General features: G+C 34.0%; 1 protein-coding gene across 1 annotated transcript in view; it reads right to left on the bottom strand.

The window, feature by feature from the left end:
- Positions 1-13,560, bottom strand: part of LOC117326519 (lipoxygenase homology domain-containing protein 1-like) — an 83,909-nt gene that overhangs the window by 43,097 nt on the left and 27,252 nt on the right. Inside the window, 13 exon segments of the mRNA XM_033883275.1 lie at positions 192-360; positions 831-1,108; positions 1,289-1,443; positions 1,587-1,719; positions 2,032-2,118; positions 2,588-2,757; positions 3,253-3,326; positions 3,448-3,608; positions 4,014-4,171; positions 5,246-5,378; positions 6,081-6,170; positions 7,028-7,194; positions 7,399-7,497. Coding sequence (XP_033739166.1) covers positions 192-360; positions 831-1,108; positions 1,289-1,443; positions 1,587-1,719; positions 2,032-2,118; positions 2,588-2,757; positions 3,253-3,326; positions 3,448-3,608; positions 4,014-4,171; positions 5,246-5,378; positions 6,081-6,170; positions 7,028-7,194; positions 7,399-7,497 — 1,874 coding nt within the window.

A 13,560-nucleotide genomic window follows, 5' to 3' on the forward strand; every position in this document is an offset into this window, starting at 1 on the left:
TTGCTAAATGAAATTGCAAGCTCTATGTAAAATCTGACAGCAATTCCAATAATAGTAATGTGATCAACACAAAAACAACCTTTCACCTAAATTTTTTTTTAAATTCGGATACAGTTCATGAAAATGATACACAATACATCAGCTAGTGAAGAGAGCCGTTATAACAAAATCTTCAGATTAGTGATCCTTACGTTGAACTCGGATGTGACACCCTCATCAAATAGTACATCATTAGTGGTAACATCCCCAAGTGGTTGTCGGTCAGACTTGCCCTTGTTCCCTTCTGCCGTGAGGAAGACCTGGGCGTGGGTACCAGATCCCGGCCCATCACTGGTCTTTAAAACAATATTGTACTTCCCTCTGAAACAACAGAAAATTATCCATATATTTCTATCGACATTTAAAATTATTTCACTCAGTGATACATTCAAATTTTAAGACTTGCAGGAAACTTTCGTTAGCTTTGGCAAGCTCACATGTAGTGTGCCACAAGCTTTCATTTAACTTGTGGCAATCTTGCATCTAGTTTGTTGAGAGCTTGCAAGCAGCATTGGAGGACAAGCTGGTGACAAGTTTGCAGGGACAAGCCTGCTGTAAGGTTTGAATTACTACTTCAATGCAAGATACCAATTCCTAGCCTGCAAGCTTGTCTTTTCCGTTTGGAACCTGTCTTTTTAGGAGAATATAACTCAGTCTATAAATACTGCTACTGCTATACACACAGTGACAGGCTCAGTTTCTATCAGTCAAGTTTCAAATTTCAACAACTGAGTCCTTTAAAGGGATCAAGCATCCCAGAAAAGTTGTACCATTTATAAACACACATTTACTTACTAGATTTCTTGGCCAGATTTTTCTGTTTGACTGGTGTGTTGATGTCCTTGATATTGAGAAGGGGTAGAGCCCTCCATGTTTTCCCATCACCTTCCCTTTGGTCCAGCCAGCGTCTACATGGAAACACATAAAGACTAGTCGGGGAAGGGCCGTCAGTCTCTGACACCGTCACCTGCTCTATAAATACACCTGCTCCATGACCTTTGGTGTCGTGACCTATTTCTATGTGAGTCAGGTTGTCCAGGGAAACAGCCTCGAACAGGAATGTATCCACCTGTGCAAAAATGAGTGCTGTTAATACATAAAAACTTAAAAAAAAAAAAAGAATCTTTGAACTATAAGAATCAATTTTCATTTCTTCTAATTCTTCTACATCACTGAGCTAGAACTGACCGGCCCTGATTCTGAGGCTCCTTTGGAGATGTACAAAGTATCACTTTAACTGATACCCTACCTGACCTCGCTGTAATGGTTGGCTGTTAGACTTGGAATGGTACAACGATCGTTTCCCGGTGTCGCCTTTCTTTCCAAATATATTAATGTATACACTGGAGTCTGTACCAGCGGCCCAGTTCTCACCAATGTAAACCGTAACTTCATAGTGGAACACTGGAACATCAAAATTTTACCCGTTTTATCATTGTTAAAATTTGTTTTCATCATTAGTGGAATTAAGAGAGGATTGTAACAAATTATTTTTAGAATTTATTCCGATGCAAATTTATTTTTATCAGATTTCAATCATAACTTACCAGATGGTGGTGGTTTATTTGCTTTGACAACTGGAAACTCTCGAACCAGATCAAAGTCCTCCTTGTCCCGAGCCAGCCACCGGTTACAGCCAAATACAAATTCCTCCCTAGTAACCGTATCCTGTAGCTTTACCTACAAATACAATATATAGCAATAATGACAGATAAAAAATATATATGTGGTCATTTTCATAGATTCCATTGTGATTGGTGGATAATGAAGAGAACAAAACATTTACAATACACAATTAGTTAAAAAAAATTTAATGGAATCGGTGGATAATGAAGAGAACAAAACATTTACAATACACAATTAGTTAAAAAAAAATTATCATTTTTTTTTTAATTTTAGTAACAGGCTTAAAATCTGCCACCTAACGCACACTATAATGGAAAATTATCTCCCCTGGGCAATGGGGGCAAGACATGTTTTGTCGATAATTACCTCACGTAGATACCATCCTTCCCACTTTGGCGTGTCTTCCCTGACTGTAGTGATCTTGTAAAGGTCCCCTAAATCTCCAACTGCTATCTGTAATTTACACCACACATTATACATGAATATTCTTATAAACACAAACAATCTAACAAAACTCTCCCTGAACAAATATATTGAAGCATCATGTAATACACTATTGGGATGTCATAAAAAATATGACATCACAAAAAGAAATACTGTACATGACTTAGCACATTGTCTCTGGAGAGAAACCATATTGTAGAAGAATTTGAGTTTTCACCAATACTCTCTTAAGTTATGTAATAAAAAGAATCTTAGACTCGTGACTATGTCATATTGAACTTTATCAAACTTATTCAACAATTTGATATGCCACTCACCTGAAGGGTGACATATGAAATTATTGAACTTCTTTAATGAATTCCTTTTGAAATAATCACGATTGTAAGATCCCCTATATGTCTGTAGGTAACTTTGGTATTTCCGTGAGAAGTTATCAATTACTGTATGTATTCAATTATTTACCTGACAAATATCTTACCTCAAACTCATCAATATTGCCTGGCTCAAACAGTTTAGCTGTAGGGTTGGTGGCATACAGTTTGATCTGATCTGTCTTGCCATTTTCTCCATACACAACCATCGATACAGTTCCACCATTGGACGGTTTGGATTCCTCCCCAGTTTTTATCCACACTTTGTATTCTCCCTCTGAATACCATTTAAAAAAGCTATACAATATATATCATAAACCTACAATATTTAAGCAGAAATCGTATTTTTGCAAATTTTGCACTGGAAGCATTCTGCTATATTGTGATTGTGGTGTTTGTTTTTTCTATATATACATAAACTATTTATATATCTGGTAATGTGGCTGTGTGTCAATTAATATTTGTGTTGATCTGTTAACATTTGATAATGTGCTTATATATAATTTTTTTTATGTTCACAGTATTATATTCATATTTAGTTACCCCACAGATGAGCTTCTGCCCCTCCATATCTGACATAGATGACCTTACAATGTCGAAGGATATACATGATCACATGAATAATTGTATTTGACAATTTTTAAACATTTAATCAACTGTAAAAAGTTAATTAAATTCAATTCTGAACATCTCATAGACACTGTACACAGGTAGTAAATGTGTTACGATGAAGCATTAAAACACCATTAAAACACCATTAAAACACCATTACCTGACTTCTTGCCTTGTTTCTTTGGAATCAGGTCCACTTCACATTTACCGTCATCCTGCTTCTCGTCCAACCATCTACAATGGTTAAAGTTTTCATTTTATCTTCGAAGGTAAGAACAAAATTCAGAAACATCAATAATATTCCATCTTCGCTACACAAGCATTACAATATCTGCCTACTCTAGGAATGTCTTACCTGTTACAGGGGAAGAAAATCTCATCTGCGTCGGTTTCCTCGCCCTCTTTGACAACAACCTTGTCGAGGAACCAGCTAGGGTCGGCACCTCTATTATTGTGACCTATTGTGATCTTCTTCAGCTCGCCGAGCGACACAGCCTCAATGTGGAATACATCCATCTGGTTACCATGGAAACAATATATCATTTTAATGCATAACTTGAATATACAATTGATAACTGAGTGAAATACAGAAAATTTAACAGAAAATTCCTGGCATCAGAGAAAGTCTTTGTTCTTCTAAATTTGTTAAAGGATTTTGAACTAAATAAGGTATATATGCGAAATTTGGGGATTTTAACTTACTTTGTAATCAGCAGAATTCGTTTACCAAGTCTTACAGAAGTTTTACTATATATGACTGAATAAAAGTTGAACTAAATGATTTCTTTTAGTTTTCCTCATATAAACTTTCTTTAAACATATTTTTTCCTGAAGATATTCAAAACTTCAAGTCTCTGTGTGATATCATTATTATTTAGTAAATGAGCTTTAAATAATCATGTTTTAGCTCAGATAACATACAGTGCCTTGTTGAAACACCGATGAGTTTGTGGTCTCCGACTTGACAAGTTTACGATGACCAGTATCGCCCCGCTGACCATGCATGCATACAAACACATCAGCTGTGGTCCCGGAGTTGAGCTCGGAACCAGTGTGTACTTGGATTGTGTATGTAATTACTGAAAAAGGTGACAGCAGTGTGAGAGAGTGAAGAAATAGCATGGCAGAAAACATACAGCATGCAAGACAGGCAAGGCTTTAAACAAGGAGTGTGCTGCATACAAATCATACAAGTAAATCACACAATCATACAGGTAATTCATACAAATCATACAGGTAAAACATACAGCATGCACAAGACAAGTAGTACACAGACAAGGCTTTAAACGAGGAATAAGCCGCATACAAATCATACAAGTAAACCACACAATCATACAGGCATGCAAGTCATACAAATTTACCAATAAAACATACAAACTTAACAGGTCATACAGGTAAAACATACAATTTATATATATAATAGAGTGATAATAAATATCCTCATGTTACATCTCCAAACTTTCAATAACCCAAAATCCTGCAGTGTCCCCAAATCTTATAAGTGAACACCTACATAACCAAACAAAGGTCCCCAGATAGGTATAGATATGCAGTGTTCTCCTATAAATTACTCAATATTATGTATCCTAACTGTAATTTCCAATCGAGGGGATTCTATTTCAATACTCAGATAGCAAACAAATGAACTTTCTTGTTTGATTACACAAAATATCATTTATCATAATAATATTATGATTTATAATAAAAAATCTATCATGAAATAATGGTCGATCAAAATGCTTATACCAAAGAGTTCTTCAATAAAAGATCCGGACCCCAGTTTTATCAATGTTTTATAACTTACCTGGAGTAGGGAAATTTGATAGCTTAATTTTTTCCATAGGAAAGCATTACAGAATTTCAGGAAAAAATCTTCGTAAAGGAACCCTCCTAAAATTCTGTTATGCCTTCCTATAGAAAGATTTAAGGTTTAGGTGTTACCTTTAGTTTAGGAATATTGATGAAACTGGCCCCAAAAGTTTTATTCATCTTCATTAAAAAGCTTTGAAATATTAAATGATACTGGCTGCAGTTCAAAAGGCTAAATAAAACAAATACATATATGGAATTCCAAGTTGCTAAAAAAACTCATCAGACAAAATAAGATGAGAGGCCCCATGCCATGCATATCACACACCAATACAGGGTTATACCTGGCAACAACGGCTTGCCATTGGTCGACACGGGGATTTCCCGCCACACATCACGATCATCTCGTGACCTTGACATCCATCGGTGTAACTTAGACACATGTTCCTCATTCGTCATAATGTTTTTCAACTTCATCTGTAAATAGAATTAGTCATATGATCGAAATTTGTCAGGTGATACAATTTGTTTGTTTGTTTGTTTTGTTTAACAGCCAGGGTCATTTAAGGACGTGCCAGGTTTTGAAGGTGGAGGTAAGCCAGAGTACCCGGAGAAAAACCACCGACCTACGGTCAGTACCTGGCAACTGCCCCATGTAAGTTTCGAACTCACAACCCAGAGGTGGAGGGCTAGTGATAAAGTATATGGACACCTTAACCACTCGGCCACCGCAGCCCCTTAGGTGATACAATGGTCAATACTTACGAATGTACAGTTTCCCTTATTATTATGTTTAGTCCTGTTTCCACTAAGTAAAAAAGATATCTCATAAACTTAATACAGGAATAAAATAATAGACTGGTCACCAACACTCAACAAGTTTTTGTTGTCCTACTGAATATACTAGATTATCTCCCCTTAGTTTGAAACTTAGAACCAGACAGACCTCTACGAGATCAAAATCATTAATCAAATATTTATTTGCAATTTTAATATTCTAGAGACATCAGTCAGTCTACCTGAATGAAGACAATTTTTCAATTTCTATGGTTTCTGGTAGTTTGTTAACACATTTAAATGTACCCAAGATTGACAAAAACATGCTTTCTTTGGAACTTCTAGCATATAGCTTATATAATGGGTGTGAAATACTGGCTATCTTTGTATTAAGATACTGACTGTTTGAAGGAACCATCCAGATGCACTATCCTTGTCATCATGGCCGATCCTCAGCTTGTACAGGTCTCCCAGCTCAGGGCCAATAAACACCTATAAGGACATTACAACTTGTTACTCAGCTTCTCACATTTTACTTACATGTTATATCTTTTTTATTCAGACACATCCTGACATCTGTGATTTTTGTGAAAGAGTTATCTCCCCTTAAATATCATTATATTCTGGATCAAAGTACTGTGTACCCCTTGTTGGTTGGGTATCTATTTTTGCATTTTTATTTAATGGCAGCTAATATAATGACAAACATTATCAACTACACAGTACTTTGGATTCTTCATGTGTCTTGTCATACCTTCCTAATGTATCATTGATTCTTGTGTACTACCGAAATGGTATGTATTTATCAATTCTTGTGTAAAACCTAAATGGCATCATCAATTCTTGTGTACCATCAAAATGGTATCATTAATTCTTGTGTACACCTAAATGGTGCCATCAATTCTTGTGTGCCATCAAAATGGTATCATCAATTCTTGTGTAAACCCTACATGTATCATCGATCAAATCTTGTGTGAACCCTAAATATATCATCGATTCTTGTGTACATGTACCATCAAAATGGTATCATCAATTCTTGTATACCACCTAAACAGTATGCATTATCAATTCTTGTATACCACCATAATGACATCATCAATTCTTGTGTAAACCCTAAATGTATCATAACTTCTTGTGTACCATGTACCTAAATCTTGTGTTCCTGAGAAACGGATCATCCCAGGTTAATTAGTTAACACAGTCAGTATTACAGTTTTGATAAGTTCATCAGTGTGGAATTCTTCTAGAAAGGAGATAAAGGATTATGATGATTTACCAGTACATGTAGTATACTTAATAGTAGGAAATTAAGCTCACACTAACTACTGTAGAAATCAAATTAATTGTACCTTAAACTCGTCAGTGGCCCCAGCACCAAAGTGAGGCTCCTCATCATCCTGACCGAGAGAAATAGGTCCCATCACACCATTAGTTCCGTAAGCATATAGTGATACACTGTTGGTTGTACCCATGACTCCATCAGATCCAGTCGTGATGTACAAACGCCAGTCTCCATCTGAATACGAAGATTACGAACAGTTTCAATATCATAGCTAAGGCAAATAGCTAATTAAAATCACAAAACTTTATGGAATCTTATCAAATCTATTAGCATTTGCAGTGAAAGTTTTATAAAATTTATTATGTTTAATGCATGATTGATGAAATACATGTCACAAAGTTTGTGGGAATGTGTTAAGGACACAACACTCTCCGTTACCTCTGAAAGTTTCAGGGTGGATTTCTTCTTTCTGTTCTTCCTGTTCTGAATCCTCTGCTGTCTCTGCTACACTTTCTAATCGAACTACAGGTTTCACCTCTGAAATATATCAAACAGATATCTACACTAATATCAATTAATGCTCGTATTTTACAGGTATACATTTACTCAAGTCACGTAGGTTTCATATTTGCTATGAGAAAATGACTTTTGATATACTGTATTAATTATACTGGAGTTGGAGTGTATGTATCTATTTGCTGAGATGTCATTTACAGACGTGAATATCTACTACATATAACATTAGAAATTCAATTTCTATAAAAACATGGTCACTTTACAGATATAAGAAAAATAGCCTTTTGATGGGCATATTTTGCATATTTTGTTTCCAAAAGTACTATACACTATGGAGATCTTTATAGAGAGTGATTTGTTAAACAGGGGTCATCATTGACAGGTATGTGCCATGCATTATCTGGGGTACTGCTGTTTCTAGGCAGCACTTGAGAAAGCAGGTGGCTTTATATACAGATAGGAATTGTAGACAGGTATATTTTACTTTAGTTATATTTTATTTGGAGAGATTTTTATCTTCAACATAAACAGCAATTGAAAACTGTTTGCCAACTTTCGAAAACGTCTGTCAAGCATAGAGTACAAATGACAGAGCCTTGACAACCGTTCACTATTCGGCATTAGGACAACAGTGTGATCTCAGTTATCAAAATGTCAGGACACATTTTTGTCCCCGGTGAACAACACTCTAATACTACAGTCAGTCTGGGGGACAGGTGATGTTTTAACCATAACACACCTTACAGGTATTTTTTCTAATCAGATTTTTGCGACCTATGTATCCCTGTCAGAACATACAATTATATTTCAATTGTACAACACCAGTTAACACACCACGATCTCAATCTGCTAGCTATGGTGCAGCATGTCAGTCAAAACTTGACCCTACTCACGTCCGAATAAACACCAATACAAATTTAAACCCCATAAAGTAAACAAACGTTTAATCCAATACAATCGTCTCAGGTACAGTACAGGCCAGGAGTAAGCGTGATATAAACTGTCTCACCAGGTATTTAATTTGGCCAGCTGGACGTACTAGTGTAAATAAAAGTGAAAGGCCATATTTTAAACATCTCGATAACACAAACAAACAATAAACAATCGATATTCCTATTAACTGCAATATGGTAAATATCCTTCATTTTTGACAAATGTATTACAATTATAGCTTTTTTGATAGGTTGACACATAATCTTCTTAAACTGAGAAAAAAATATTAACCAAAATTCTATCTGGATACTTTTTTTATTTTAATTGCAATATAATCTGAAATCTTTTGTATGGTTATGTAAGTTGACACCCCGCCCATCCAGACCCCCATTTAATCCATGTCCACTGTATTTACCATATCTATCCTTCACTAACACAACTCCGCACCAACACATTACGATCAGATAAAGGTTTCCAAGCTATTTAACATAACAAGCACTTTTCTACTGCCTTTCAAAGCCTATTTATATAGCTCAACAATGCATATGTATATTAGGCCTGTACTCACAAAAGCCAAGTAAGGCAATAGAAAATACATACAAGTGCCAAAATAAACGCAATACACACTGGATAGGTATCATAGACATTCAGATCACATTCGCTTTTAACACACAACGGTACCTTGTGTAAATATTCAGCAAGGCCTGACAGGTATGATTTATTAACAAGTTCTATATCAAATCACAAAGAATTTAATAAAATAGGGCAGAATTTTTATTCTTAAGTAGTATAACAGGTTGTAATACGCTAATTATATTAAGTATTTATTAGTTACGGTCCAGTATGTATAGGATATCGGCAAAGTAAGTGTATATATATATATATATATATATATAAGCCTATTATGCTATTTTCTTTAACCTAATTTACAGAATTAAATCATTAGAAATAGATGGGATTTAAAAGCCAGGTCATTTACTGCCATACAAACATAAATATCAAACCGTAACACAATTTAAAACCTGAAAAGATAGAATAACATTGATAGCATTTAAATAAATGTAATCAAACAGATAAAAAGGACTTCCTGAGCAACCAACACCCACGCAAAACATCAAAAGTATTTCTCATGTCACTAAATAAGCTGTTAATTACAACCGAATAAAAAATCAATCAATTGAAAAACATCAAACATGACCTCATACATAGAGACCATACATACTATCAACCCTAGCTTCAATAAACAAACATAAATAAATAAAAGCGTACTTGTACAACATGTAAACACAATCAAACAGCTGAGGTAAATTAATTACACCACTGAATATCATAAATTCCCAGTACACATTCCCTCTCCTCTAGACCCTCAATTTCTAGGCAACACTTTCCTACTGTTATTTTAACATCCATAAAGGGTAAATTTGTATTGATTAGTATTCTACGGTAAATGTCCAGTTATTTCTGAATCACTTATTCGAATGTTAGGCTCAGTTTTTAAATATTTCGCCAATTCACATCACAATTTGGATTTTGTTTTGTCTTAAAAATTTTAAAGCTGTAATAAAAGAAAGTGTATTTTCTGGTTGTTCATTTCAGAAATACAGATAAAAACAGCTGAATCAATTTTTGGAAGAAATTAAAGGATATTTACCGTAGAGATATGTCAGCTACTGATGAAAGATAGGCGTAATTAGCTTCTGATCAATAATTTTTCAGGAAGCGACTGATCAAATGTCCCACCCATTTTGTGTTTGTAAAAGTTTTACATTGATTTACAGTGACGTATGAATAGAAATATTTGTTCTGTTTTTCATTTGTTTAAAATGCAAACATGTCATGCTAGATTTGACAAATGGTCCATCATTCCATGGTAGTACTAATCAGTATTATATATCTTCCACAGATGGCTAATTATCAAAAAACGATTTATTAGCTTTTTAATCAAAATATGATTATTTTACATATTGTCCGTTAAAACATTTCTTTATTATTTAGAATATATGAACCATAATATGAACAGTTTAATCTCAAACAAAAACAGTCGTTAATAGCATATTAGAGTAAAAACCAAACAATACCAAAATTTGTCATTGATCTTACCGGTAACTTTGGAATCTGTGTAAATATGAACAGAACTACACTACAAGGATAATAACAAATATAAACAACTGTTTGACTAATTTTTATTTCTGTAATAATATAAATGTTATAAATTAAAGTTACATCTTTGGTTACAAGAGTCGCAGCAGAAATCACAATGCCATACCGCAATCATTCAAATTTTGGTGGAGTCTTATTTCAACAACGAAGCCAGCGGTCATTGTTTGAGCAAGAATGAAATAACCTTATCCACTCTCTTAAAAATAAATTACAATAAAAACAGTGGATATGGAAATCTTAATAATGCCCAGGTATTAGACTGTCGATATTAACATTCCAAAATGAAGCTCCCACTAAAATATGTATGTTTGCGGTATATATAGAGCAACAGCACCAGTCCTGAAAGCATTGCAGGAACAGATCAACACTTATTTAGGGGGGATTTTTTTAGAGACATTGTTTGATTTTTTCCAGGTTAACCAAACACAGAAATAAATTCATAAATGCTTGGATGTTTAACATATGATTCAGCCCTGGTCTGACAATGCATTATCAGTAGTCATGAAAATCATCTGCAATGCCTATGTTCAATAAAATATTTCTTTCTCTTAAAAATCTTCTAGCCTGAAGAACTGACAAATTATTGATCACAGTAACAAAAATCTGGAAACACTTTTATGGATTTCGTAGAGGAAATCACATATTTGTCAAGAATCTGCCATACCTGACTGAATTCCAAAACCTTCATAAACAACACTCCTATCAACTTCAGGTAGAATTGAATTAGGGAAACTAGAGAGATATAGGCACATAAGGTCGGGGAAGCCAAATCAGCGGGGATCTGTGATTTTTAAGATAACTAATTCTAATCCTTTAAAAGATCTACACAGATATACACAAAACTTATTGACCTTGACACAATGGGAAATAGATTTAAAAAATACATATAAATATTGATCTATCTATGGTGGAAACATACCTCCGCGAGTAAGAATAAAGCATATGTATACACATTTTAAATTCAGACTATAATTGATCTTGTGACCTTTCAACTCTCAGCTATACAGTTATCAGAATATACATGTATACATATAAATCTATAAATCTACATTTCTATCATCTCTGCAAAAGCTATCTATAAAGATATTTTAGGAGTAAAAAAAAAGTTGAGGTTAGTTATCTGAAATGGCTGGGCACCAGGCTCAAAATATAAACAACTTATCTCATTGTTTACAACACTTACATAATTATGTCAATCTAAAGGTAACAATTGAAGACACATATTTTATTTTGATTTGTGTGCGCACTAGATTCTGTTCCCTAACTAAAATCAGTACACCAGTATCCAAATGACAAACAAACTTTTGTCACATCACACAGTTCCACCATATTGAATTTGTGACCTTGAACTCTGACCTGGTACAGGAAAGCTGACCTCTCAACCTTTGAGTTCTGACCTAGTATAGTGGATTTGACCTCCTGACATGTTAACTCTAACCAGGTATCCTAAATGAGCAATTAGTTAATATGGCGGAAATATCAAAAATATCTATTAATTAATATGGCGGAAATATCAAAAATATCTATTACTCAAACTACAACTATACTGTGAATCTTATTATCACTTTACCAAATTAAATTGTCTATGTTGATTTTTAACAGAGTCAACAGGCCAAAAACTAGATTGTGTATTACATAATTATACTCACAGTGGCATGACATAGATATTTCAATACATAAAATGTATATATAGTAGACGGGGGAGTTAAGTTTATGCATCAAACCCCTGTGCATATACTCATGTAATTCAACCAAAAAACTTATTTTACTTTCTATGTCTTTAATCTGTCAAAAAGTCATAACAGTTATAGAGCTTATCCATATGTAAATATCTTCGTTGATAGATATGACAGGACAGTATAAAATATCTATAATACATTCTATGTTGAAACTTGGAAGATTTTGTTTACTGTAAACAACAAGAGCTATGGAAGACAAAGATACACAACATCACAACAGTAGTCCTAGTTTGATAACCTAGTGTACAAATTTGATACTCTGAATTATAATGTTACCTCGCCTTAGTAAATATCATGTTTTTTTCTGGTTTTCCTCGTCATACCGGTATATTTATGTGTTTTTCAACACATTTATTTCAGAACAATCATCTGCAGTATTTCCGTTATATCAAATTAGAATTTAAAGTCGCTTTAAAAATAATTCTAAATAAAACAAAGCATTTTCATTTTCACAAGTCCCTGAGGAATGAAGAAAATGATCCATGAAACATATATACCACCATACAGTTAATAATTTTTTGCAGAAAAGCATACAAAAATTCTTCTTAATGGAATAACAACCACATAATTATTAAAGAAATACATGTAACAAGTACCGTGATATGATAGTCCATCTAACAGCTGACTTATACAGCAATTCTATTAATAGAATAAGAACTCATGCAATACAAATCAAACTTGCACACTGTCAACATTTCCACCACATGCCAAGACAGGTTTACAAATCGCTGTTTAATTTGTTAACATTGTACGCTACACAAATGAGATTCAACACAATCATACATATCAACAGCATGCAAAAATATTATAAATGTGGAAAAAGAACATCGTTATGTACATGTATCAGTACAGTAAAATTTCTCACAGAAGAGAGTACTTTCCATCTTCTGTAAATGTTAGCTATTAGATAAATAAATAAAGCATTATCATGAGTTAAATGTCAACATAGTGTTGTAGGTCACTTAACGAGAAAATGTGGCCAAGCTTAACAAATGCTTAAACATAAAAGACAATATCCGAGACTCACTGCTTACAAATAACAGGTGCTAACTACATATATCTGTACAACAATGTATGAAAAATATGGTGCGTAACTAACAACTTATAGAAAATATGGCCGCCGTAATTCATTGACAAGTTTAGATGAGATATTTTTCCTGATATTTGATTATGATCTCTGGGCAAGGGACGTGGGAGTGTTTGTCCTAGGTACAATACAGGAATCCAAGCTAATCAATGTCCTTCAAAATTC

The sequence above is a fragment of the Pecten maximus genome, chromosome 4, assembly GCF_902652985.1.
Source record: "Pecten maximus chromosome 4, xPecMax1.1, whole genome shotgun sequence".
NCBI lineage: Eukaryota > Metazoa > Mollusca > Bivalvia > Pectinida > Pectinidae > Pecten > Pecten maximus.